Consider the following 26,695-nt stretch of genomic DNA (forward strand, 5'->3'; position numbering starts at 1 on the left):
TTCAAATGTCTGGGTGGGCTATGAGAGTAACGTGTCTATCCCACCTCATTGTGCCCCATAAATGGTTATATTTTTCCCCCTGAAAACATGACAGACATCTTATATGAATAAATCAATTTTATTTAAATAAAATTACAGGTATATCTTGTCTATTATAAACTACCATATAGTTTTTCAAAGGAACCAATATTTAACAATAATTTAAATTCTCTTGAGAGCAGCTACCTTTTTCTGAGTGGTGTTTGTAAACTTGTCAGACTTCCTTCCATTCATTCAACTCAAGCAAAATCTGTTGCTAGTGACATGCTGAAGGTTGTACCTTTTTCATCATAATAGGTACCTTACTGTTCCTGGGCGTCTCTTTTGAACAATGCTTGAGAGGAATGGGTCAGGTGTTTTGTGTTGCAAAAAGCCACCCTGAAACACGTGTTTCTTTCCTTTGTGGCAGCAAAAATACATCAGGCACAAAACCCTACTGTGACACTCACTCTGCTTGTATTATAAGTATTAAGCATTAAATCCAAGAGACTACTGTTTCTTTGAGGCTTCAGGATCTGTTTTTCCTTGCAGTTCTTCCAGCTTAATAACGCAATGCCACCTTCTCTTACGCGAACAGAGTTTTTGCAAGAAGCCTGCCCTACAGTTCTTCGTAACAGACTGCATTAGCCTTCAGGTTGGGCTTCTTTAAAGGCATCTTTGCTAAGCACGGTTGCACCAAAACCAGCAGATGTGTCTGGTGGGCTTATTTGTCCAGTTCTCTGATCATTTACGGGAGATTCACAGCAGAGACACAGAGGAAGATGGAGGTGATACCTCCCAGCAGGCTGTGTCCTGCTCAGGTTTTCTCCCAAGAAAACACACAGACCTAAAGGCACCAGGCTGAGGCGATCATGGGAGGAATCGTGGCAGGCAGCCACTCTTCTGGCCATCACGTTCAAGTACTGGCACCTTTTGTTTCTGAAAAGGCGTTCTTTTTCAAAAGGAGAGTTTGCTAAGCACCCTACCCGTTCACAGCTCATTCAGGTTATTGAATCCCATGAGGCTCACTTCGTGGACTGATTTTGGCTTACCACAACAGATTGTAATAATCTATAGACGACACATAGCCATCGTCCTCACTGCTCAGCACTACAGAAGCTTTATACGCCAACCATGCTAACAGGAAAATAATTCTGCCCTTTAAAAAAATCCCAACAATTTAGAGACAAGAGTGATGTGGTACAATGAAGGTAAGATTATAGCTGGGTGTAATGACACATTGCGTTTGGCCAATGTATCCCTGCTGCAATTAACAGGCAAGCTCCTCAACAAAACTGTGGATCTTCCTTCTGGCTTATGCCAACAGAAAATCTGATTTTAATGGAACCACAGTAACGAAACTCAAGTCTTAGATTTGCAGAGCAGAGTAAATATCAATTAATTCAGAGTTTACAGTGAGACCACTGCAAAGCTGATTCACGGAGCTAAAAAAATGCCATACCGACACCTAACTTACAAGAATGTCCTGAGACAGACTTCATTAAAGTTTGCCAAAATCTCCAAGGCCCTTCAGAGGAAGGCACTGAAGAAGGGCAAGCAATTATTAAGAAAAGTGGTGATCTTTGTCTGTGCATCTGCAGTTTCCTGTTTTACATTTCTAAACATAGAAATTTTGTCTGTGAGCCAACTATTCTTGCTTTCCAAAGTAGATTTATCTGGATAATCTGACACCTGGTTACAAGTGTCATTTCATGATACTTGGCAAAGATCTAAAATAATTTTTAAAACTTGCCAACTGAAGTCTTCTAAGAAGACGTATCAAAGCTCAGCCAGTTTATCTTGCTTCTCCTCCTGCTTACGTTATCCCTTTAGTTTAGAGATACAGCACCGTAATATTTGTACAGTATTAAATGTAATTTATCAAGAAAAGCAGTGAAGAAACTTGCATTGTTCCTGCCTATGAGAAGCAAAGTACTTTCTGAAGACCTCCTTCAGAATAAATGACCTCACTGATTTTGGAAAGGCATTGATAGGCCTGGCAGTCTAAAATTCAGCATTAACAGTATGTGCAGCTAAGGAAGGTGCTCCTTGAAAACGAGAAGGTAAAAGATGGGTCCTGAAAATGAAGTGATTGTGTATGTTGCACTGAAGGTGAAACAGCTTTAGGAAAAGCCTTGAAATATTTTTATTTTCTGAGCCCTGGAATCACTTTGAGCTACAAACTATTTTATTGCCTATCTTTTTAAGCAATCAGTTTACTGCAATTAATAATTTCATGCTACTGATTTTTCTGGTTCACACTGAAAAAAATCTAGGGGAAACACAAAAGTAGAGGGACCAGATCCTACAGCGCTCATTCATCTGCCAGAGTCCGGCTCTGCATTCCCTTGGGAGTATCTGAAAATATTCAAATGACAGAAGGAACACATTTCTGCAGCACCAAACCCGACGCACTGGTACTATTTAAACATAATTTGTTGTCCTGCATTAGAATGTTTCCAAAAATAATTAGCAAATATTATTTTAGGTATTCTAAAGGGAAAGGCTGTTTTCCAGAATGATCACCTTACCACTGACAGATTTGTAAACCGGCGCCTGGCCACCAGCACGCATCCCGGGCTCAGCCCTCTGGAAAGCAGGGCGCACATGCAGTGGTACAGCAAGTGCTCCCTCCTGCCCAGCTGCCCGTGCAAGTCCTTTGAAAGATGCATTAGAGCCAGAGCGATGCTTCAAAAATCCGCCCCACAGGGGCAGTGAGATTACACCTATCAGTTATTTCCCTTTTGGTGAGGTTGGAGCGCATCCCAAGCAACAGTGAGCGCCGGGGAGGGCGCTCTGTTTCTCACTGCATCAAGACTTCACTAATAGTGGAGAAAATAAATACAATTGAAAAAAAAAATTTAAGTCACTCACTGCTGTGGGTAGCTGGGCACAGAGCTACTATGAAGGCAACATCTGCCCTCCCACAGCTCACCTTGCAGCACTGCACAGGCTGCCAGTGCTTGCAGGGGTGACACAGGTAAAAGGATGCGAATCATCCTGCCCACAGATCGGCATATCCTGCTCCTGACCCAGGTGCTGGGTCCAGTCACATGTCTGCTACTGAGCCTTGCTGAAACACCACCAAATGCCACCAAAAGAAAGGAAGTAACTTTGGGAAAGAAACTGGCCCTGTGGTCAGGCGCTGCCCCACTGGACGTGCCTCGGCCTTTCTGGAAAAGAAGTTGCTCCATTCGCTGAGGGAAAGCAGAGTCAGTTCATTGCCTTTCAAAGTCAAAGAGGTAGGACTACCTAGGCATGAGAATGAATAACTGCAGTGGCTTTTGATCATCATACACCTCTTCAGTCCTCCTACCAAGCTTGGTGGTGTCTCTGCAGGAGTGGACACACCATACACTCTTCAAGGAAACACTGAATGGGTTTTCAGTGAGTAGTTCTTTCCATTTAACATCAAGTCACAAGCAGAGACATGAAGGTGTTGTACAAGACAGCTGCAAGACTTTTTTTTTAATCTTAGGATCATATAATTGTCTAGGTTGGAAGGGACCTTAAAGGTCATTGAGTCCTCCCATCTTGTTCTACTGTTTTCCAGGTCTGCACAGTTATTTATGCACACTTACTTGCAGGGCAACAAACACCCTAATTATGGAAACTGAACAGTCTGTTCAGCAGCAGCTGGAAAACATTTTGCTTAGCTTTTAATGAGGCAAACACACAGACTTCATCATGCCGCCTCATCCAGTCCAAGTCTGTCTAATACTTGTCTGGTTTTATTTGAAGCATGTGATAAGCAAGGTACTAGTGCAACCACCATAAATTGATACCAAACTTACCCTCTGCAAGTAAAGATGTAACTGTGTAGATGTAGACAGTACTTGGGGGATGATATTTGCATAGCAAGCTGTAGCGAAGAATGAATAAGATGGCAAACAAACCTAGAAATGAGGTATCAATTAGCCTAATGGTAGAGCGGGTAAACTAGTCATGCCATATTCATACTAAATTTCATCTTCTGACTCCTGATCTCGTTCAGATGTTTTCAGTAATCCCATTTCCATGGACTGGGACTGTTTAACCTTTGAACGAACTGCCCTGGAAACAACAACCAAAAAAAAAGAGTTGTCAATAGTAACTCCAAGGCTCATCTGGCCATTTTTACATGGTAAAAAACTATTTAGCTCTTGCATCTCATTGGGGAACGAGGATGATTGGTTTATGAAGACTTGGAGTGGGCCACTGTGGAAGACATCGTAAAGAGGGACAGTGATTTCCAGCAGAATCTGGGCAGAATTTAACCCCAGGCCTTAATTGTAGATACCTGTATTTTAGCACGAGTGACCGCTATACAATGCGAACATGTACTGTGACATCACCATGTGCTGCCTGTGACAGTACCACCTGCATGCACTGCTTGTAAGAGCTTGTTCCTATGGACGCATCTAAGAGCGTACACCTTAAGCAAATCTCAGTATAAAGTCTAGAAAGTTCAATGTTGTGCAGGTACAAGACCAATAGCTGTGTTCACGTGGAAGCGTACTATAAAGCTGTGAAGAAGAGTGAGTCTGGCCAGCCTCCCCACGGATGGGAACTCTGCACAGCATGCCGTGATCAACCTGGAGGGGCTTGTCTGATGCTGCAGCAGCCGCCATTCCCAGCATCCAAAGGGATGGAAGATTGCTGTCACCTTCTCTACAGTTCCCATCCTTTACATGACAAATGGGTTACCCAGCCTTGAGTGTCAGTGCCTTTTGGACTGAAATCCAAAAAGACATGGCACCTCCTCGGCGCAGAGCAAGACTGCAAGAACTATATATGGCCAAAACAATATTAAATAGGGCTATTATGACGGTAGGGGTAAAGGGGGGGAGAGAAGCATGTTTAGGACAGCGCAGGCAAAGGATTGGTAAGGTGCTGCAGGCAGAAAACGATCACACGTGGCAGAATCAGGCTCATTTTTACAACCAAGTTAACTCTGCAGTGGGAATTTTGTCAGAATTAGCACTGGGTGGTGAGGAAATGGGCTAACTTTAGAAATTAGGGGATGAAACTGGCTAGCGAAAAAGAAATCAGGCCTAATCACAGGAAATTGCTAGTGATGAAACCTGTCCAATAATCTTCAAAGTTAAGTCATGAAGCCTGCTGACTAAGCCACTTGGAATTAGTAGAGATAAGGACTGGGAGAGAAGATATTGTAGGAAAAAAAGGCCTCTCCTCCCTCTAACTTTTTATGCGCTTACAAATGTGGAAGATTATCAAAAAGAGCTCATTTTATGTGAGAAGCATTATACTGTCAGAGCTGTGCTTTATGAATGTTTTTGCCCTTCTAGTGAAGCAGAGAGTCATGTTGTCTTCATTGATTAGTGATATCTATTCTTATTTTACCTTGCAAGACAATTACTTACTTTGTGGAAACATTTTGATTTGTCAGTGAAGCTTTTATAAAATAAAGCTCCTGCTAGACAAAATAGACAGGTCTCCAAATTTTTAGTGTTTCAAGTAACTTACCAGCTGACAATTGTGTAATTCACTGCAAGTATAAGAAAAGCAAAGGCATAATGCCAGCAATAGCACATGGTCAGGAACATCATATTAGTATGGTCCGTCTGATTCCACTCCGGGCTCCCATTTGGAGGATAAAGCACAAAACCAATCTGAAATAAAATAAAAGATATTTAGCAAACATCATTTGGTGTCTGTCCTATGCCATATCATGTATCATGCTACCCATGACAAGGTAGACACTTCATTTTCTTATAGTGCTGATTATTCCGTCGATTATTATTAAAAACAATTTTGCAGTCACACTCAGATGTGATGGATCATTTCACAGTTTTGTGCAGAAATGCCCCTGAAGATGCAGAGCCTGTCCCAGAGACCCCCTGCTCTTGTCCAGCAAATTACGGAGCCGGCCCAACAAGTCCTGCAGCGATCACAATTATGTGCTGTAAGGAAAGGGGACGATGCTCAGCCACGTATTGTCTGAACCACAAGCCCATCACCAACCAGCAAACCTGCCCGGCCATTTGTGCTGACTCACTTCTTCCCAGCAGTGTCTGGGAATGTGTTACATGCTTCAGAAGATGAATAATAAATTAATAAATAAAGGCGAGCCGTAAGTCTATTTCTTCTGGGTCATCCGGGGAACAGGTCAGGTTTTGAAATTATGTAAAAATGGAGCTTTCTCACCCAAGGCTATAAGTTCGTGTGAAATACGTAGCTGATTTGTTTATTCAGAGCTGGGAAAGATCAAACCCAGATTAATGCATAATCTGGGAAACCAGTTAGCCCATGGCTACACAGGGGTCTGCTTTGACAAGCACCAGTCCTCTGTACTCTGTACTGCCTGATACTCTTAAAAATCACCGCTTGGCAGTTTAGCTGAGAATTTAGGATCCGGGAAGAGGAGGGGAGGAAGGAGGAGAAGAGAGAGTGCATTTTGCATTTCCATGCAGAGAATTCAATGAATGAGGGTGTTGATGATGCAGAAAGAAAGTCTCTTCACCTTTCACAAATCTGTCACGCTGCAGCCAGTATGTGGTTTTCAGTCACACATACGGTTGAAGTCTGATGCGGTTGTGAAAAAAGCCACACTTAAATATCTTGTATTTTTAGTTCTTCAATTTTTCACTTTGAAACAAAAACCACATTGTCTCCAGAGCTAAAGAAATAACTTGTTCTAAAATTAGACCAGGCAGACAACAAAGAATAAATGGTTGCATGTAATTCCTCTTATGTAAAGCTTCTTAAATCACCAAAGAAACAAGAAAATAAAACACCAAATGCTGCAGCACCAGGTTCTTGAGTTCACTTATAGAAAAATACTGCCGTTCCGGAGGTCTGTTTTCTTGCCAGAGCAAGTATTTAAATATTTGATTTGGTGCTGTGTGTCCAGTTCTCCTAAGGAACAGCAAACGTTTTTATTAATCGTGTCTGGCCAGCATATAAAAAAGGGAAGCCAGTCTAGACATGCCGGAAAGAAAAATCACTGGAGTGACCTCAGTTCTCCACTATAAGATGAAACACACATCAGCACTAGCGCTCCCATTTCTTTGTCACAAGATCGCAGCAATTCTTCAAATTCTCTCTCTTGTTTGACAGCAGAGAAAGGGTCGCTATCAAATATCTATTAATTGGATAGAATCACAAGTGAGTGAAGGCATGGCAGCTGCATTTTGAAGAGTCCTTTTGGGAGCCACATCCCTGAAATATAAACGTTTGGGCTGTTTCTTCTTGTGCTCAATTTCCCAAACACTGGAAAAGCGGGAGGCTTCACACCACTCAATCGCTTGATGTGAATTGTGAGCTCAGATACCTTTCCAACCTAGGGTGCCACTGTTGAAACGCTTTTTAGAAAGTAGAGAGGCAGCCGATGTGAAAGATAATTTGCGCCTTTGTTCAATATATGCTCTTCGAGCAAGCCAAAGGGCGCTTTGCCTCACCTACCCAGTACGCCGCTGGGCATTTACTCACTGCTCCGCCAGCTGACACTGGGGATGAGGACTGTCTTCGCAAAGAACAGCATATATTGCTGGGCTATAAAATCACTGCCATTTGGCTGGCAAATTTTGAACAGCACGTTCCAGAGATCAGAGGGGATGTTCAGTCGCCAGGGAGAGCTCAACAAAGCCACCTTAGCTTTTTTATTGATTCAAATAAAAGACACTAGAAGTAAAATGGCTTCTTCATCTGTAAAACAGATATGATAAATACTTTTATCTCTTTAATGGGACATTAAGAGTGCATTGTTTTCTATAAGTACTTTGAGGTCTGTGTTTAGAGGGCGTGTTATATCACCGGTGAAACATCTGCAAAGGGGTAAAGACGAATTTTGGCAAAGGAAGAAATTCCTAAGGCAGAAAAGTGACCTACCTGCCAGAACCAGCTGCCTTGTAATATGCAGAGGCTTGTGCGGAGCATCTCTAGCACAATACTGCCACGGAAAAAAACTTCCAGAAATATGCAAACAGCAGCCCCAAAGATTGCGAATAGCAATAACTGATGAACATGAACATCCAGCATGGCTCTCCCATGAAGATGGTAGCAAAAGAGAAAACCTGGAATAAACAAAGTGATGAGTTTCAGATATTTTCTTCCCTTGTAATCTCCCTGCATCTGCTATTAGAAAACAATGAACTTTTAGCACTTCTCTTTATGCCAATATTGCCTTCTCACTTGGACTGAGAGTAATTTTTTAAGGCTGATGCCTACGTACTGTGTACTCTTGAGGTCAGGGCAGGAAATTGTATGGGAAGCTGCAGCTCTGTCACCTTTCGTTTAAAACATATTAACAAAAAGTCTCATTCATCTGTCTCTGCAGTGTAACAAGAGGGATGCTATGAGATATACTGTGCGTACAGGAAGTATAAATTGAGTGTGTCTCCAGTGCAATTCCAGCATGTCATTGATGTGCAGGTAAATGCACTCCCACTGGCTTTAGCTAGCATGTTGCATACCATGTCGGAACACACATTGAAGCACGTGCCCGAGCTACTGAGCACTTACCCAAAACAGGATTTTGCTGCTATTTTCATGGCATTTCTGTTGCTATCTGAGCCAGTTAGGAAAGCACAGGTACCCCTCTACAACGAGGGATCATGCTCTGGGCTGCAGTGTAGACAAACCCTCAGGGTTTAAGGAGGGCCAAGACTGATCTTTTTTATGCGTTTCAGGGAGTTAAACACCCAGGTCCCGTTAAGGCTGGTTTGAGATTCCCAGCCCAAAGACTGATACCCCTCTGCAAGTTTCACGCACACCCCTGCAGGGAGAGGTAGACTGACCTTCAATAAACACCGCTAAGGAAAGCATCATCCTGTCCATGGCCACCGGCAACGCATTGGTCCCGTGAGCCACAATGTCAACCAACCCTGAAATGCCATAGAAGAGGTACATGGTGGCGTGTTGCCAGTTCATCAAGTGGTCCCAGTGCTTTTCCTCGTAATTATACAACTTCAGATGAGGTCCATCGGGAACAAACTGCTCGGCCACCATTCCTGTGCGTGAAATGAGAAGTATAACTATTTGTCCTGGTGCTTGAGGTATAGACTGATGATAAGTCTTCATACAAACAACAGAGGCAACACTATATCCCCACACAGCATAACACCAGTCAATTTGGGGTTTAGTCTGCCTGCCTGAGGATTGCTCTGGGTGATTGCTATGTTTTGCTCCCCTCTGCTCAGGTCGGCTGCTCCCAATCAAGTTTTTAACATGTCGTCCAAATTCAAGTGAAAATTCACAGAGCCCTCAAAGATATTAATCTTATATCCATTTTCAGGAAAACAGGCAATGGGTGGAGGAGAGATGAAACAAGTTGCTTTGCTGAGGGAAAGACCACAGAGTGAGCTCAAACATACGTTAAGCATCACATAATCCGGAGAGGAGAAAACCAGAGGAAACCAGGCTTCAGCTCCACTCCTGGTGGGACTATTTGCATCTTGCAGTTTCCAGCAGTGAAAATGGAGACAGCTATTCTGTGCTGCTTTTTTTTTAAAAAAAACAATTGCTATTGTAGTAGTCCTCTGACTGAATTTTTCAGCTGCCTTTCCCAGTGGTTCAAACGTGAGTATAACACATGCTAAAGTCCCCAAAAGAAAGATTTACCATTTCAGTCCCCTGCAATATGCAGGATGGCAGACTTCAGACTCTTAATTCAAAGGGGATTTTTCCTATAAAGCCATAAAAGGAAATCCCTCCACCGTGCAGAGTTATTAAAGGTCCCCTGAGAATCTATACCGAGTTAGTATATTTGAATTGCTGTTCCACCGCCTCCCTTACCTTGGCCCCTCTGTGTCTTGTTAACTAGCTGCAGTATTCCAGCAAGGGGAAAGCTGCTTTTAGATATTTTATATGATCAATGAAGTTTGGGAAGGGTTTAAAATATATTATGGTTCTAAAATATTAATTATATTGTTTATAAAGGGTGGGCCAGCATCCTGCTGTAAAAGTAGATATGCTGCAGAGCAAATGCAGTCTTTTTCCACCTTTATTTCAAGTTTTCCTGACACAGAAACAGCAGGTTTTGCTCCTTTTGCTGCTTTTACTGTTTGTCCTTGCCAGGCTTTCTTGTCCACGTTTTTGACTGGAACCGAAATTACCATGAGTTAATACCTTTTTGTTTCAGGGTGAAAATAAAAACACTAGATTTCGCGTTTTAACTGCCCAACTACCTCTAGACGCTGACTGGGAGATTTGTAGGACAGATGTCCCCACTCACACCTCAAAACGATCACTATTATTTAGGTTTTGGTAATTTTATAAGGCATATCAAAGTGTATACTGTACACACAACATCACTTCAGTGCTGATGTATCTTAAGTGATACAACTTCCAGAGGGGAAGGAAAAGAAGAACAAGATTTTGGCAGAGTCTGCCCCTTAGAAAGCAGGCAACTCTGAGCATCTAAAGAAGAGTAGATAGGTAGAATCTGAAAATCTAAAAATACTAAAAATTGAGGTCCTTTTTGACTTGCAAGCCAAATATGCTGATCTCCTCAGGTCCTCTGTTATTTAGCTTACTTAATCTATAGAGGTAAATTGCTAGCATACGGCCTGCTGGAATGTAAACAAGAACTAGGCACTTCCAATCAGCTGCACAGCTCACTAAACCACCCCCGTGGGTTTGTACCCAGGTCAGTCCACAACAGGAGGAGAAACAGCCCCCTCTCTCTCCCTGTTGCAGGAGTCCTGCAGCAATAACATCTGGAGTTCAGCCTTTCTTTCTGAATATTTTCACTTTTGAATGACACGATTGAAGAAGCATCTGCATTTACATATTTTATCAGTAACTCAGTGGAGACGACCGACAGCTGGGATGGCTGGATTCGAAATAGAAAAGCAATGCTCCCGCAGCCTGGTGCTCCCAGTCTGCATGTGAGATTTGCCTAAATACTTTATCTCCCACCCTGAAGTAGTGAAAAGCATACGAACACTCAGATGGGCCAGCCATGAAGTAGTCAGGAGACTGTAAAGAAGCTCCGGAAGAGAGCTATGGATTGAAACCATGTCACAGTCACAACTATGTAATTAACAGCAGTGGCCCCACTAGTTCTTAGATTCATGGTGTTTAAAGGACAAAATACCAAACCACAAAATTTTTTTTAAAAAAGTGTTAAAAGACACAGCCTTTTTGTTGTCTTCTCCAAGTCCACCTTACTTACCAATCAGGGCAAAGACAGCTTTGATGATCCCCTCAACAAACTCCAGGCGCTGAAATCCTGCCCTGGAACCAAGGTAGCAAGCGTTCTTGTTTTTTCTACAGGCATACTTCAGTGGGTACTTCACTGACCACCACAAGCCAAAAAGAAGGAAAAAGCTTCCAGGGAGCGCGTGCCCTTTGAAATTGCCCATGGTTTTATGTTAGGCGATGCCTGAAGGTGAAACAAATGCAGATCAATTATGGGAATAGTAGGAAAATTCTGTGGGTTATATTTTTAAAGTATCCCCTTGCATAGATCAAAAGAGTGTCACTGAATTAAGTACTCATACTTAATTTAAAAATAGATCTGGGTAATTATCTTCCCTGGTGGTTCAAAACACCAAGCCAGTCTCCCCAGTTTCATAGCTTTGCAGAACAAGAGTAAGAGACCGAACTGCAAAGCTGAAATGCAGAGCTGGCAGTTGGCAAGTTAAGAGAAAAAAAGCCATAGTACACCATGTCATACTGTTGAAGTTGTACTAGCAAAAGAGAGAACGTGAATTGAATATTCACAATTCAGTTCTTTCACCTTTAGAGAGGGTTTTATGTTTCTTTACTGCACAAACAGAAATCAAGAGAATACCCGACTGAGGAGAAATGAATTTTATACAGAGCCGATGGGTAACTCTTCATTAATAAACTGTATTTGGTATTTCAATCCAGATGTCTCATTATGATTTACAAACATCAAGGCACACTCAACAGGTGAATTATGCACCCACAACTAGAAATATATTGTTAAGTACATCAAGTGCGCTGAGTGATAAGGTTATTAGTTGGTCAGTGTTACACAGTCATTTAAAAGCAGTGCCATTAATAAAGCCTAGTAATTCTGGTCATCATCCCAACTTTTAGGAGTTCCAATAGTTTCTTCATTAAAGTGACAGTTCTAACATTAAATTGCAATTTTTCTTTAAGTTATTATAGACTGAATTGTTGTGCATTGTGACCCAAAGGCATATTAAATCTTTGCACAGGCAATAACCAAGAGGAGCATTGGCAATCTGTACTTTCTGTTATTATCATTTCTGACTTAAAAATCCAGTCACCATACTACACTGGAGCCATCTGGTTATGAACAGAACGTGGAGGCTCTGGTATATTTTTCTTTTCAGTAAGTATTTCCTATGGTCAGCGCTGCATAAGAAGTTTTAAACTGTGGCTTGTGGGCCATGGAGTACTTGCAGATGGTTCACGTAATGCTGTCTAGTCACGTAGCATGAGCCCTCTCTTATTTCTGGAGGCTAAACTCCACTGAAAGCATTAATTATTTTTTTTAAGAAGAGAAACTTTTCCACATGCATAGGTCCTGAAGCTGCCATAAGACTATTACCCAACGGCCCAAGGAGAGGTGTCCTATATAGCCACAAAGGAGAAGAAAATAAATACGACTGTTCATGCGTAGCACGAGGCGGGCTGTGATTTAAACAGGGATGCTGAAGAGGGTCCTGGCCCCCCTGCCTGTCCCCTCCTCTTCCAGAGCTGACCCTTAAAGTCCGCCTGAGTTGGTGCCTGTGTGTTTTATTTGCAGGCGGGAAAGCACTGCTCACTCTCAAGCAGCCTACAGCGCAGTCGGGCTCTCAGTGGTGCGGCTGTGGGGCTCAGACCCACAGCTGAGACCCAGCCCCCACGGTCTTGCAGAAGAGGTTCCTCATTTCAGGACGTCTTTAGTTCAAAGACTCTGACCAGCTTGTGCATCACTGCCAGTACTCACTGTGCCATCATTTGCCTCAAAAAGGAGCTGAAGTTTTAGACAGTCACCTAAACTTTGCTTTAAACTTTGAAATACTTCTTTTGCTTTGAAAGACTTAATTTCTGATTCTTCCGAAACTTGCTGGCCTGAAAGACATTGCTGTCTTTTCAGACAGGTTGGGTTTTTTCCTTCTTTTAATGAAAAGAAGAGGGGAGGCGTGGGGAGTGGCCTTTCCTTGCCATGTATCTGGTCTCACTGAACACCATTCATTATAAAGACTTTATTCATTAGATATTTTATTATTCACCAGAGGTACATAGCACTCCAAACGGAAAGATTTACCCTACATCCCACATCAAAGCGAGATACTGGATTAAAAAGGTAAATTAAACCTCTGAAAAGCCTCCCTCTAGGAGAGTACAGCTGCCGTAAGAGTCAAATGAAGAACAGCGTGTTAATGTCATTTGTAGCGCACGGTATACAAAACTTCAAAAGTTATTCTCATTCTGTAAATTCACACCTGGTTTATCTAGAGCTCTAATCACTGCAGGACTTTTCTGCCCTATGTCTGGGTAATCCATCAAGATACTCTGTTAAAAACTACTTTTTGCCGGTCAAAACAAGGGGAAAAAGGAAAAGACTGATACAGCAGCTACTGCTGTGTATCCAAAATAAACAAAACAGAACCAGAAAAACTTATTTTTTACTATAAGCAATTCAATCATGTATTATTAGCTTTAGAGAGTGTAAACTTCAGTGTGAGTCCATCCAGAGATGTTGGGGACTATTTGTAGGATTTCTCTAGAAAGAGACACATCAGATCTCCCAGCCAGTTGTTGCGGCAGACCTTTGGGACACTGAATCTCAACACAGTTGGCTTCAGAAAGGAGTTACGTGAAATTATACTTTAAATCCTTAGTAAACATCATGACAGAGCTCGCCTTAAACTGATTAAATGTCCCAATTCATGAATTTTCTCTTATCAGGCCTGAGAGTTTATTTTGGTGAGGCTAGAAGTCAACTGCCACCACACACAATTTTGATGTGACTGGGCAGTTTTGCCTACAAGTAACCCGGGTGATATCGCATGGTTTGGAGGCACGGTTTGGAGTGTGAGGCAGGGGTGCAACGGGAGGTGAAAGGAGGAGGATGGGATGGCAGGCTGCTGCCTTTCCACACTGCGCTTTGGCATCCCCCTGCGCAGCCCAGGACAAAGCAGGTCCTGCCAGCTCTTCTGCATGGCTTGGGACACGGCCAGTTTTGATACCTCAGGTGCTATCTGTTGGATAAAGGTGGCATCAGCGGGTTATGAGAATACTTTGGCATCAAAACTTCCTTGCTGCCCACCACTTTCCCTAGAGCCCATCATCAGCCACAGATGTGAGCAGAGAAAATCCTGAGGCTGCCCCACAGCTGGGTGCCGTGAGGTCTGGGTTGGGCCATGTGGGGTCTGCTCACCCTCCCTCCACTGCTCCCCAAAGCCAACCAGTCACACCAGGTGCTGCAGGCCTACCTGCAGCTGGTGACCTGCTTGCACGACCTCAACCCTGCCCAAATCCTGCTCCTAACCCTGCCAGGCAAAGCCAGTGGTGCTGGTGCCTACAAGAGGCACGCAAACAATCGGCGTCACCCAGCCACAGCCCTCACCATGGATGACTGGGTTTGGCTTTCCAGCAAGCAGACATTCCCCTGCCCATCGCTGATCAAACCACCCCTATTACCTGCTGCGGGCACCACCCAGGATCCCTGCAGGCTCACTCAGCTTCTCATGTCTCCATCCTGAAACCTCACCACCCAGGACCCTTTCACCACCACCAGCCACGGGGCCACAGCAGCCAGGGCACCGACAGAGCAAATTTTGGACTTGGGCAAAGCAAATTTTGGACCCTACCTGGAGCAACCCAAGCTCTCTCCCCACTAGCCAGCAGGGCTGCCACCCCGAGGTGCGTGCCCAGGAACCAGGAGACAAGACGCATGCTCCAGGCCAGATTTGGACTTTCCACAGCAAGTATTCCTCAAAATCCCACCCTCGGGAGGGTGTGGGGCACGCCAGGAGGGGTACGCTGCTGTCAGGGTTCAAGGGTACCCATGGGCCTTAATTGCCCAACCAGCCTCACCCAGGAAGCCCACCCTGGCACCCACACCCAGGGGGTCGGGTAGGAAAGGACGGAACAACAAAGGCAGGTTCCAAGTGAGCATTCAAGAAAAGGTGTGTATTTTGGGGGATATTAAAAGCTGCCTTTTCAGCCTGAAAATTATCTCACCCTGGCACAAGAATGAAAGGCAGGTAAGAAACAGACTTACATGACTGATTTAAACATCTTCTAACTTTTTCAAAAGGGATGTTTCGCAAGATTTACTGGTTTGATTTCTGGTCTCTTCAGGCTGCCTCAGTGGGGACTAAGGCAAGACTTGCAAGTGGTATGGAGAAAGTACCTATACCGCCCGGTTACTCAGACGGTTTCTCAATCGTCTCTTGAAGAACTAGGTTAGTTTCCCTTTTTTCCCCTTCTCCCTTTAAAAAAAAAAAAAGACAGGGGCTTAGGCAGAGTAACCTGTACTGGACGGGGACACAAGCAGTAGCCAAGCCAGCGAGCCCTGCTGCAGGCAGCTTCCCTTCCCTGCACGTTCTGCTGCCACAGCAGCACGCCTCGCAATTTCCTGTGTTTATCAAGCCCTGGGGGATGTTAAAGAGGACAGTCAACCAGAAATGTGTTTTGTTTTGTTTTGTTTTTTTCCAGAAATGACACAAGTTATGAGGCCACAAACTCACTCTGCTGCAATGCATTCGTGTCTGCTACAGAGCCATAGGGTAACAGAAGTTAAAACCTAAGATTACACATGAGCAAAGTTACTGCAATGGTAAAAACGAAGTGTTATTTTTCTCCCATGTGCTAGATTAAGAAACAATGATGTGGAGTTTATAATATTTGATACGAAATGTTTTTTTGCCTCTAAAGCTGCAGGAATTGATCACGATGTCAGTGAGAATAATGCACCCAGACAAGAGGAGGAAATAACAAATTTGTAGACACTTTCTAATCATTGCACAAATTGTGATCATACAGCTTCTACCAAAAACTGGAATCCAGGAAAGTTCAATGCACCTAAGACAAAGAAAATCACAGGCAAGTTTACTTCACAACCAAAGTTTCCTACTTGCACTTAAAGATGTATTCAAGATGCAAGTGCCTTTTAGCCTGCAGCCATTAAATTGTGAACATCACGGAGACCCACGCTGATCTGAGAAACAATGTCTGCTGTAATTACGTTGTTCACTAAATGCAATGCTGATTTCATGTCACAACTAAAAGCATTTCAGCAACTACAGCCTCACATTTTCAGATGAGATCACTGCTCTGATGTTAACGAAATACCCAGTTGGCACCTATAGCTCCTTCAGAATTAAACTGGAACTGAGTACTATGTATCCCAATGAAAGCAGGACTCAAGACTTCTTGAAATACAAAAAAATTACAGTACAGCCTCAGGTCCAAAAAAAAGAGTTGGCATGAATAGGCATCTCTGAAACCTGTAAGAGAAGAATTCACTCCTTAGTAAAATCTGCAGGCATGCAAGACAGGGATGAAGAATAAAAACGCCACAGAGAGAATGACCAGAAATCTAGGTATTGGCTTTAGAAAGGAGGGACTCCAAGACACCAATTCTCATAGTGCTGCGTTGGGACCCACAACCTCAACTACTCTATTTTTTCAGAGCCTTCCATCTGTCAACAACTCCTCCTTCCCAGACACTTGTCCTACTCAGCCCTTCGAGTGCTCCTTGCTGTGTTTTTTCATCTCCTGTGACCTTCAGTTTTCTGGCTTGCTTTTTCCCTTTCTCTGTGCATCTGCTAACTGTTTCTGCTCCCATATTGGAGCAGGCCATCTCTAGGGGTTATCCAGGGACAACGAATGCTCCATAATAATCTTACCATTGGCTCTTGATATCAGAGCAGCTGCTAGTCTGTGGATATGAAATTTTTAGTTCCCCCGGACTGCCAGTTTGGACCCTTTTATTCAGATCACCACAAATTCAAAAAACACACGCACAAAAAAATAAATTTTGTAATTGCATGGGATACATAAGGGTCATTTTTTCCTATGAAAGATTCATAGTTTCTTTATTGGCCATAAAACCTGGTATTTCCTAGCACTGCCTGAAATAAAGGGTAAAATAGCATGGGTATGTGAGTAAACTATTGCAGGTATGAGAATGCTACCTCCTGTGGGAGTATGTTTGGCTTCAGCCACTGCAGACACTTCCCTGCCCGCAGGAACCCGGCGGTAGCCGCTGCCTTCTGCGGGGTGACCTTCCAGCTGTCCCCTCCGCAGAGCAGCAGTTCCCTTCCCCGCAGAGGTCACGGCAGACTGCTGCCCTCAAAGCCAGGTGCTGCCCGTGCACGGCTCCTCCCAACCCAGCGGGTGCGAGCAAGTTTTTGATTGTGTGCAGATTGTGCCGGACAGACGGCATGGTGGAAGGATGTGCTGCCACATCCCACTGCTGTGCTGCGGCAGCTCCTCGCTGACATCCGAGACTGGCTCCCTCTTCCAGTCCACCTGGCGCTGGGCTCAGATAGAGCTCTTATTGCTTCCTGATTTTAACTTGAATTGTGCCAGCTAGTGAAATTCCTATGTGCTCTCTCTTTTTAAAGTCAATTCCTCTCATTGCCTTTAAAACAGCCCAAGTCACTTCAGTGAACGACTTCTGCAGGACCCCAGGTATCCCTGAAGGCCCACGGTCAAGCAGAGGTAATATCACCAGTAAGAAGATTGTTCCCTGTACTCAACCTACATGTAGTAGCTCACCTGCATGTTCTCCGCTTTCCTAATAGGAAAATGGGAGGAGAGAGTAAAAGTTTGTTATGTCAACTGATGATTTATTGCTCAAAGACCATCTCTGGAGAGGAAATGAAATAAAATATTATTTGGTTTCTGCTAGCATCACTTTTCTGGACCTCGCCTTACAGTGTCTTCACAATACAGTCAGGGCTTCAGTGGAAGGATCTAGTAAGACAGCAAAGCTGACAGGACCACTGGACCATGACCAATATTTGTAATGAATACTAATGACCGCCTGGGCTGTGACAAATCCTGCATTTGACACTTACAGAGCACTTTACAGACTGTTAGAAGTTGCTGCAATTGTTATTTGTGTTTCCAAATACTTCTTGAAGACAAGGAGACATAACCAAAAATAAAGGGTGTTTACTGAGAAAACTCAATGTTTGAGTGGTCTAAAGTGCTATTTTCTGCCTGCAAGGAAGCCAGGTCTGAAAGAGAAAAGTGAGGAATTCTGTTCTTGGAGAGGGACAGATCTTCAGGAATGGAAGCCAGGGCTTGCTGACCGCAATATGACTTCTAGTTCTTCAGCTGCAAGGGTTGTTCCCTTACTGTGGCTACCAGTGACTGCAGAAAAGGAATTTAGTTTCCTCTTCATTATGTACAGTACCAGATATTGGGATGACTGAGGCCTTCGAATGAGAAACTGGAGTATTACCAAGAAGACCGTCTTCTAAAGAATCGCCAAACACTAACAAAATATGGTAAGCAAAAGCGTCATGCTGTGCTGTGCATATTAGTAAGCTTTCATCTTAAGGATAGTCTCAAGTTAACAAAAATGGGAAGGGAGCTCATCTCAACAAATGCAAGAGCATTAGGAAGTCCCTGTTGGTGTTCATAAGAAGGACTCGGTTTTCTTACCAAAAAATTACAAACCAACCAATGTGATGCTCATAACAGCTCATACCTGGGCAACAAGCAGGTGACACCTATAAGAGATGAACTTCTCCCGTGCCCTGCTAGGGAAGAGACTGGAAACCAGGGGCATGTGTCCAGAATATTGCTTTCTAGTGGGACACTGTGCTGCATTTTGCTGTCTCCTCCTGCTGAGATCCAGCCTCTTCCTCTTGAATCTCTGCTTTCTGAAGTTATTTGATTAAGAGATTCTTAACCTTCAGCCATCCTGTCTGTCTGTGGAGTACAGTTAGGTAGTGTGAGCCCTCAGGACTCTTAGCTGGCAAACAGAGTGATTTAAAATAAGTATTTAAATCTCATGGATTTGGATGCCGTAACCAATGATATCTGAGTGTTTAGGGCTTGCAGCATTGCAATGTGGTAAGAAGGAAAAAACAAATTCTAAAAAGCTTTCTTGTCGGTAATTTCCATAAAGCCGTGCAACAGAGCAGAAGGTGGGATTTGCACCTAGAGCTTTGCCTCGACTGCCTTGCCTTTGTACCTGGAAGTTTTCTCTGCAAGTCTTGTCTGTCAAGATCAGGGTGCTTGGTGTACGGCTTGTCACAAGGGTGACCAAGCGCACCGCCTCTACCAACTATTGCTTGGGGGAAACGCACTCTCAACAGCAGAAAGATGTGTGGGTCAGAAAAGAAAGAGAAACACTAATGAATAAATGGGAGCGTTGGCAAGGCAGCCTGTAACATTGATAATAGCTGGGAGAAATGGCTGGCTGAGCCCAGCTAGGAAAATCAAAATGCATCAGAGAAACAGGTGTAGTTCCTCTTTGTGGGACCACCTTGTAGTCACTAAACGGCGATCAGCTAGGGCTAATGCAACATTAGCAGAAATTAATAATAATTAGCAGTCCTCCATAATGCAAGGCTACAGTAGCAGCGGCTTCAGTTCCTGCTGCCTCTCGGATGACAAAATTAATGGAGGGAGCAAGAGTAACGCTATGGAGTAGGAACTTTGTAATTCAATCAGACCAGCAACCGCAGCAAGGGGCCATATCCTCTTCCAAAACCACTGACGTTACAGATGCTACACTCTGTATCTTAGAAATCTCTCAAGTGCAAAGTCATGCAGAGCAAGAGTTTTAGGAATTTTGCTCAGATGGCATAAAAAATGTTATAGCAGGCCCTGATTTAGGCATAAACGGATTAGAAGGGACTTTAGTCTCCTTTTTATCTTCTGGAGCCAAAAGGAGTGCCAGAACTCAAGGTCTGGCTCATGCTGCACAATGAGACAGGAGTGCCACAGCAGAGTGACACTCTACTAAAAACTAACATGTTTCAAAAACAATGTTAAATTATTTATAATCCCTGGGTTTAGGAACTTTGCCTTGCTCATAGCTAGGAAGAGACAATCAAAATGACCACTGCTGCCAACTGCAAGTGAGCGTGAGCATGTTTGGTGACATCTAAGAAACGGAGTAGGAGCCAACTGACTGAGGTTTGACACTGGGGAGTCTTGATTCATGTACGTCTTCAGACTGGAAAACAAGGGGCCTGTTTTTGTGCTGCTGCACTGGCCATTTGCAGTACTGCGTAAAATGATATTTCCAGGCAGATTTGGTGTCCAAAAGAAGAATAAACAGAGAGCAGTTTGCCTAAACACAGGCATAATTATTCAAGCCACAACTCAAGGTTCATTTGACTTTTCTGCCCCAGCAGTTATTTCTACCCACACTCTCCACATCTGAGAGAAATCTGTTTGTTTTACCCAACTCCATTTGTAAAGAGAAAAATACATGAAAAGCCCACATAAGCAACCCTGAAAAACAGCAAAAGACATCTGTGCGAACTTCGGAAATGTAACTTCAACGATGAACTTGCATCTAAAATGGATATTGAATACATTCCTTTTACTTGTGATGATTTATGGTACAATGTATGCCATAATTTAAAGAGGTCTACAATAACATAAGGTGATGCAAAGTTATACATACTGGAGACACCGCAAGTTCTAGATATGTAAATGCATATTAATCATCATATATTCAGTTTTAAAATGAAGAAGCATAAATAACTTTGCTTTGAAGTACTTCTATGTTTCAGTTCCTAAGCTCTGAAATTTCAGAAAGCCATTTATCAGACAGGTAATTAAATGTTTGATACCATGTCAAGTACTAAGCATTATTGGGAGAGAAGAATATGATTTATCACTGAAAAATTGAGACAACATATTCAGGGACTGTAAGTGACTAACACCGTAAGTGTTTTTCCAAGGGTTATTCTATTTTGCAATAGAATAGAGAGGTTGGAAAAACCTAATTTTAGAGTTTCTCTCATATAGTAAGTAGACACGGCTACATGTAAAGTCTCCTGATTTTTCCTGGAAATTCAAGTTTGAACTTACGTCTCCATTTGAGGCACCCAAAGAAGAGAGAGGAAAAAAATCGGGCAAGAAATTTAAAACTATAGTGGATGTTTTATTCCCATCCCTAACACTCAATCCCCCTTTCTTTAACGATCCGGAACCGCTGCTGCAAAAGCTCTCGTACCTGGGGTAAGACCATCCGGATGACTCCAAGGGCTACAGTCGCGTTTTAACACCAGCAATCTTTTCAAAAGCTACTTCTGATTTGAAAGTCCCGTCCGCGATTTCTACCTCAGGAGTCCTGTCCCACTCCCCGCCCCAGTCCCGTGGACCGAATTAAAGCAAACATGGAGTGTTGTCCTTTCACTCGGGAATATTAACACCACCACCACCACCACCCCCCAGCATATTAATCACCCCCCTCACCCCCGCCCTGCCTTCACCCCGCGTTTCCCGCTCTGCGCGGGGGAGAGCTCCAGCCTTTCCCGGGGCTGGAGGCAGCCGGGCTGCCCTTACCTCCTCCGCCCTGCTCTCTCGCAATTTCTTCCTCCGTCTCCCCCGCAGCCCCTCGGCCCCCGCTCCGAGGGGTTTCGCTGCCGGCCCGGGCCAGCCCCGCGGCCGCGGGACCCTCCAGCTGCGGCCGCCGGCGGATGCGCCGCTGCCGCCCCCCAGATGTTGGCGGCGCGGCCGCCCAGATGTTCCCCTGGCGGCCCCGCGGTGGGGGGGGTGAGGCGGGCGGGAGCGGGCGGTTTCCTGGCCGGGAAGGACCCAGGGCAGAGCCAAATAAAAGGGGGTCGGGGAAAGCCAGGTTTCGGCGGGATCCGGCGCAGCCCGGTGTCCGTCCTCCCCCCGGCTCCTGCCCCGCTTTCCAGGAAAAGCAGCCGGGGTCCGGGGCTCACGGCCGGGGGTAGTGGCTCCCACTCGCCCGGGCAGGCTGAGAAAAGTAGACAAAGTAGAGCGACTTGCTGACACACAAACCCTCCTTTGATCGCTGCGTCTAACAGCGGCTTTTTTTAATTATTTGCCTTTTTTTTTTTTTTTTCTCCTCCCGTGGTTTTCTCCACGAAAATGAGCACCCGTGGCTGTAGTTCCTGTAATTTTGCAGGAATGTATGGCAGAGCCCTGAATCCAAAAGAAGAATGTCTAAAAATAAAATTGAAAGGATGAAGCCACGGTTTTATTTGCAAATGTCATGCTGTAGTAAACAGTGTTAGTGGCATTACTGCATCACTCACAATATAGTGAAAAGCATTTTATACTGCACCACCTCTGTTATATTAGCCTGCAGAGAACACCAACGAAATCCTTAAATCTTACGTATGAAAAAAATCCTCCTTTGAGGTATTTGCCAGGAAGTTGTGATAATCAGGTTTTGAAGCTCTGTTTAAACTACACCAGAAACCTCCCTCACCTTCTCCCCCTGTCAGCATCAAGCTCTTGCGCGGCCAGCCTCCCCTGTGGCTGTTGGAATAGCCAAGCCAAGGTGCACCTCTCCCCACTAGCTAGTCATAACTGGGACTGAATTCTGAGAGTCCCCTAATTTAAGATTTTTGCTTTCCAGGACCCAAAAACGTTTTGCTTTGAGAAATTTGTGGATGAAATTAACTCCATGTAAAGATTAAAAATTTAGATCAGCAGTGCATTTCTGTTTGACACTTTTTCGCCTTTGGTTATCTTCTCAGACAGCTCCATCCCTGCCTGTCTCTTTAGTATAAAGTGACACTTTCACTATCAGATAGATAGTACTCCAGCAAATACCCTTCGGCATCTGGCAAGCAGATGCCTTTGCAGGTTGGGTGATGTAATGAGTACAGAGAAAAAAAGCAATTAATATTTTCCAGAAGGACTACTTCTCTGTAAACAGTGTTTCAGAAATCCAGCCGCTGTGGCAGCTGCTCCTCTCTCATGGTCTGAGTGACTTCTTTTGCAATTTTTTTTTTAGACGGCAGAATGCATCTCACGTAATGACATTAATTCCTACCTAATGGATATCCCTCTGTTGCGCAAGAGTTTTCAGTTAGACTGAGCTAAATCAGTCAATGAAAGTGATAACTGTAATTGCCTCATCTATTTACCACTGGTTTGATGTGTTTGTCTTGGCAGTGGAGCAAAAATCACTTCCTGGGATTCCTCACTTCCATCCATACTTAAGATGACTTAAAAGTGATTCTAAGTAATGATTAGTGTCTCTGATGTCAAAAACTCCAATTAGCATCCCGGAAACCCTGCAGGGACTCTGCACTTCTGTGAGGATCATTGCAGTGTGCATTAAAGTAATCACAGAGAAGCGCGCGCATAGAATATTCTATAAAACTGCTAGGGACTACAGAAAAAACAAAGCACCCTTTGCAATTTTTTACCAGAGGTCAACAAGAGTCCAACAGCACTAATCCATTCCATCAAGTTCAGACCCTCCTTCGTTTTCAGCTTGTTCCTCTTACCTTATTCCAAAGTTAGGATATTAATTCGCTGTACCTGTTCTAAACTTAGGATACATGTCTGACACACAGGCAGGCAATGGAGCCCTCCTCTAGCTGGAGGAATAGAATATTTGCCCATCTCTGAAAGGGCTACGTGGGCTTCCCAAACTCTGGTTAGTCAAAGGAGACAAGAAATTGTATAACACTTGTCTTGCTTGCTGGGCCAATGTATCCTGAGAATTAATACAAACAATGGCAAATACCTTAAAGAAAATTTAAATATGTAAAAATTAAGTAAAATAAGTGGAAAAAACTTGTTCATATCATAGTGTGTTTCCTGCCTGCTCAAGATTGCTTTCTAAATACAATGGTAAGAGACAGTTAAATTTACTAATAGATCCAGTTTATCAGTTTGTAACTAATATATTGGATCCATTCCAGTTTTCTTCCTGCTTAACGTGTTCATCAGCAAAAGAACAATTGCCTTTAAATGCTGAATACTGTGGTCAGTGTTAGGTCTGTGCTATGAATGATTCTGGACAACCAGTCAATACTTGAATGGCATGGGTTTGATGTGATTAACATTGCTTTTGCTGTATGGTAAAATGACCGTGTTGTATGGTAAAATGACCATGTAATCATACCAGGTGTCCTCTCTGATATGGTAAATCCTGTTCACTCAGTAGGAACAGGCTATGAAGTAACTGCAGGTAAAAACTCTGTTTCCTAAGATAGAAAAGCAAGAGTCTCTGAACAATACAGCCCAGGTGCATCATTTGTGTCTGCCCATCTGAGAAACAAACTTGTAATTTCTGTATGCCCTATGTCCTCCTATTTTTGCCTGGAAAAGTTCCTTCATAATTGGGAATCCCTCCATTCTTGCTAGAGTCAAACTAAATAGCATCTACAAAGGTCACTAAGGAACACACTTTAAATAAATTTCCATTGGGCTTGTGTCCCTAAGATGCTTGCAAAGGAGACTTTTTTTATAGGCTTTGTTTGGTTGTTCACTACTGATACTGAAAATTGCACCTGAAGCAAGTCATAAAAACATTTATTTCTTCATGGCTAAGCCTAAATGCTATGAGATGAAGTAGCAACTAGTGCTTGAGCACTCTCCACAGAAGTTACCTGAATGACACATTACAAGGCCAAACATCTGTGGCTATGAGCCCCACAGGTCTATTACGTTGCATTTAATACTGTGCCTAGTTCTTTACTTTGTCAGAGTTACCAGGTATCAGGCACTTACATCAACTGTATCTCTGTACTTCACCATTTGCCCACAGTCGCACATACACGGCTTGATCCAAATACTCATCAGTATGTTACAGACAAATCAGAGGTATACATGGTTTAGGATTACTGTAACATCTGCAGTTTGGCCAAGAAGACGAGTGGTAGTGCTTGGAGGCGCATGAGCCAGTTCCAGCCTAGTCACTCGGGGTAGCGGTACCTTTAGCAAACTCTGGAAGCAGACACCGCCATCACCTTGCTCTCCCAGTTGTTTCCACAGGGCTCTGGCAGCTGCACTCTGTGCCTTTGGCCTTTGCTTCTCTTACCTTGGCTGCCTGCATTCATGCCAACCTGCCTCCTGAGGAGACCACCTGGCTTCCAGCATGGTTATAGAGTAGAGATGTGCAAGATCGTGGCCCTGCACAGTCAGGGGATGAAGCTAACCATGGACCTCCTGAGCCCAGTCCAGTACAACAGGACATGTGTCTGTATAAAACTGAAGTGACGTTTCTATCTGCTCCCTTGGACACTTCAAGTCTAAGATGTGCTGTTTGTACATTTGTAGCACCACATCTAATTTATAGCTGATGAAATGTAGCATATAAGTGGAGCTGACACTGATGAAATAATCGATCTCCAGACAGAGCGCCCAGAAAGTTAAATAAATAATTCTGGCCTTGCAAAGTTTATGCAATAGTTGAAAAAAAGAGCAAATACATGCATTGGCTATAACTGGAGGAAAAGCAAACATTGACATTCTGTTTTCAATACAACTTGTAACAAGTAAAATAAATAAAATGTGAATTTCAATACAAAGGCCCATCTTATGTCAGTCCAATTTTTGGAGTGCTAATAGAGATATTTGCTTTTGGATGGATTTAGAAGATACAGGTTTACATCTGTAAAGTTTAAAAATGCTTGTAGGCCTAATTCTGGCATCAGTAAAATATGTAGTTACATTACATATGGCGTTTAAAAAAATATGAATTTTTATAATTATTATGTTGTTGTTTTTGAAGTATTTTTCATTTTTCACAAATAGCCTGTGTAAGAAACTTTCAAGAAATGTATTTCTTTCAAGTTTGTATCCTTGCTGTGCGTTAATCAGCAATTTGTCAAGCTGACTCCCAGCATATAAAAATGTATCCCCCCCATGAAAGTCTTTCATCTAGCAGAACATGCAAAGACAATCACAGAGAAAAACAGCTGACAGAGCTCATCTTACCCTTACCTGCATTAAGAGAGGAACAGCAATGACTGCAGGTGCAATACCTGAAACAATCTATAATTCATGGGTAATTGGCTATGTTTCAAGTTGACTAGAGTCCTTTGGACTAATATAGCAATTTGGCATGGGGAATCTAATGTAATAAAGCCAGAAATGCCAAGGATATTAATGGTAAGAATTTTCTCACCAGACTTCTCCATTTCCGTATAACGACGATTCAGAACAGCAAAATCTGGGAAAAGCGGAAGCATTAGGAGAAAGTAGTTTGCAGATTCCGAATATTTTTCTTCTCAGAGTGTCAGTACTTGAAATGAATATATGCCTTTGACACTGAGACCTGTGAAGGTGACATCTTCTACGGTACAGACATATATAAAAATGATGATCCCTGTCTCCACATTGCAAATTAAGAATCTTTGCGTATTCTTTCCCTGTCATGTATCAGCTGAATGAGAGCAAAGATGGTTTTTAAGGTGGCAAGTGCCACTACAGAAGTTTGAAATGTGGAATGACATTTCTTTTTACTACTCTTCAGCTTGAGCAAATTTTGAATTAGAAAGTAAGAGATTATCCACACCGAGGAAAATGATGTGCACTAACCTGGCATTTTTCAGTGGAGGATGCACAGCAACACTCGGGGTCAAATACCAAGACAAGTCCTAGTTTATCAGTTGTTGCAGAAGTTGGGACATGGAAATATAAAGCAGAGAGCTGTGGGAAAACAAGGGATAATCTGCCAGCTGAGGAAAGAAACGGTGGCTGCAACAACTAGAAACTCTCCCGCCTCCGTCAGGTTCCTTGGTTGTTTCTAGATGAGTTACCTGCATCTCTGTGTCTGGCTGGTGGTTTCTTATTTTGGGGCACCTGGTAGGAGACATCTAGGTTATAGATT

The 26,695-nt window shown here is 43.4% G+C and overlaps 1 protein-coding gene across 2 annotated transcripts; it reads right to left on the reverse strand.

The window, feature by feature from the left end:
• Window positions 1–113: 113 nt before the first annotated feature.
• On the reverse strand, window positions 114–21,602 carry TMEM45A (transmembrane protein 45A). Of its 2 annotated transcripts, none has more exons than XM_054188566.1 (6): window positions 21,436–21,602; window positions 11,135–11,344; window positions 8,757–8,969; window positions 7,849–8,033; window positions 5,485–5,630; window positions 114–4,071 (listed from the first exon to the last, which is right to left on the reverse strand). In XM_054188566.1, exons 2-6 carry the CDS (start codon window positions 11,322–11,324, stop codon window positions 3,978–3,980), a joined length of 828 nt encoding a protein of 275 aa, XP_054044541.1. In that variant the 5' UTR covers window positions 11,325–11,344; window positions 21,436–21,602; the 3' UTR covers window positions 114–3,977. The 2 variants fall into 2 exon arrangements, with proteins under 2 accessions (XP_054044541.1, XP_054044542.1); XM_054188567.1 differs by lacking the exon at window positions 21,436–21,602 and adding an exon at window positions 21,104–21,225.
• Window positions 21,603–26,695: the final 5,093 nt, after the last annotated feature.

Source organism: Rissa tridactyla, chromosome 1, assembly GCF_028500815.1.
Source record: "Rissa tridactyla isolate bRisTri1 chromosome 1, bRisTri1.patW.cur.20221130, whole genome shotgun sequence".
NCBI lineage: Eukaryota > Metazoa > Chordata > Aves > Charadriiformes > Laridae > Rissa > Rissa tridactyla.

Coding starts and splice junctions, on each gene's coding strand:
- TMEM45A (XM_054188566.1), bottom strand. CDS start 11,324: ATGGGCAATTTCAAAGGGCACGCGCTCCCTGGAAGCTTTTTCCTTCTT. Junction 5,631..7,848: donor AAGGCAGCTGGTTCTGGCAG/GTAGGTCACTTT, acceptor ATTTTATTTCAG/ATTGGTTTTGTGCTTTATCC. Junction 4,072..5,484: donor AATTACACAATTGTCAGCTG/GTAAGTTACTTG, acceptor TGTTGTTTCCAG/GGCAGTTCGTTCAAAGGTTA.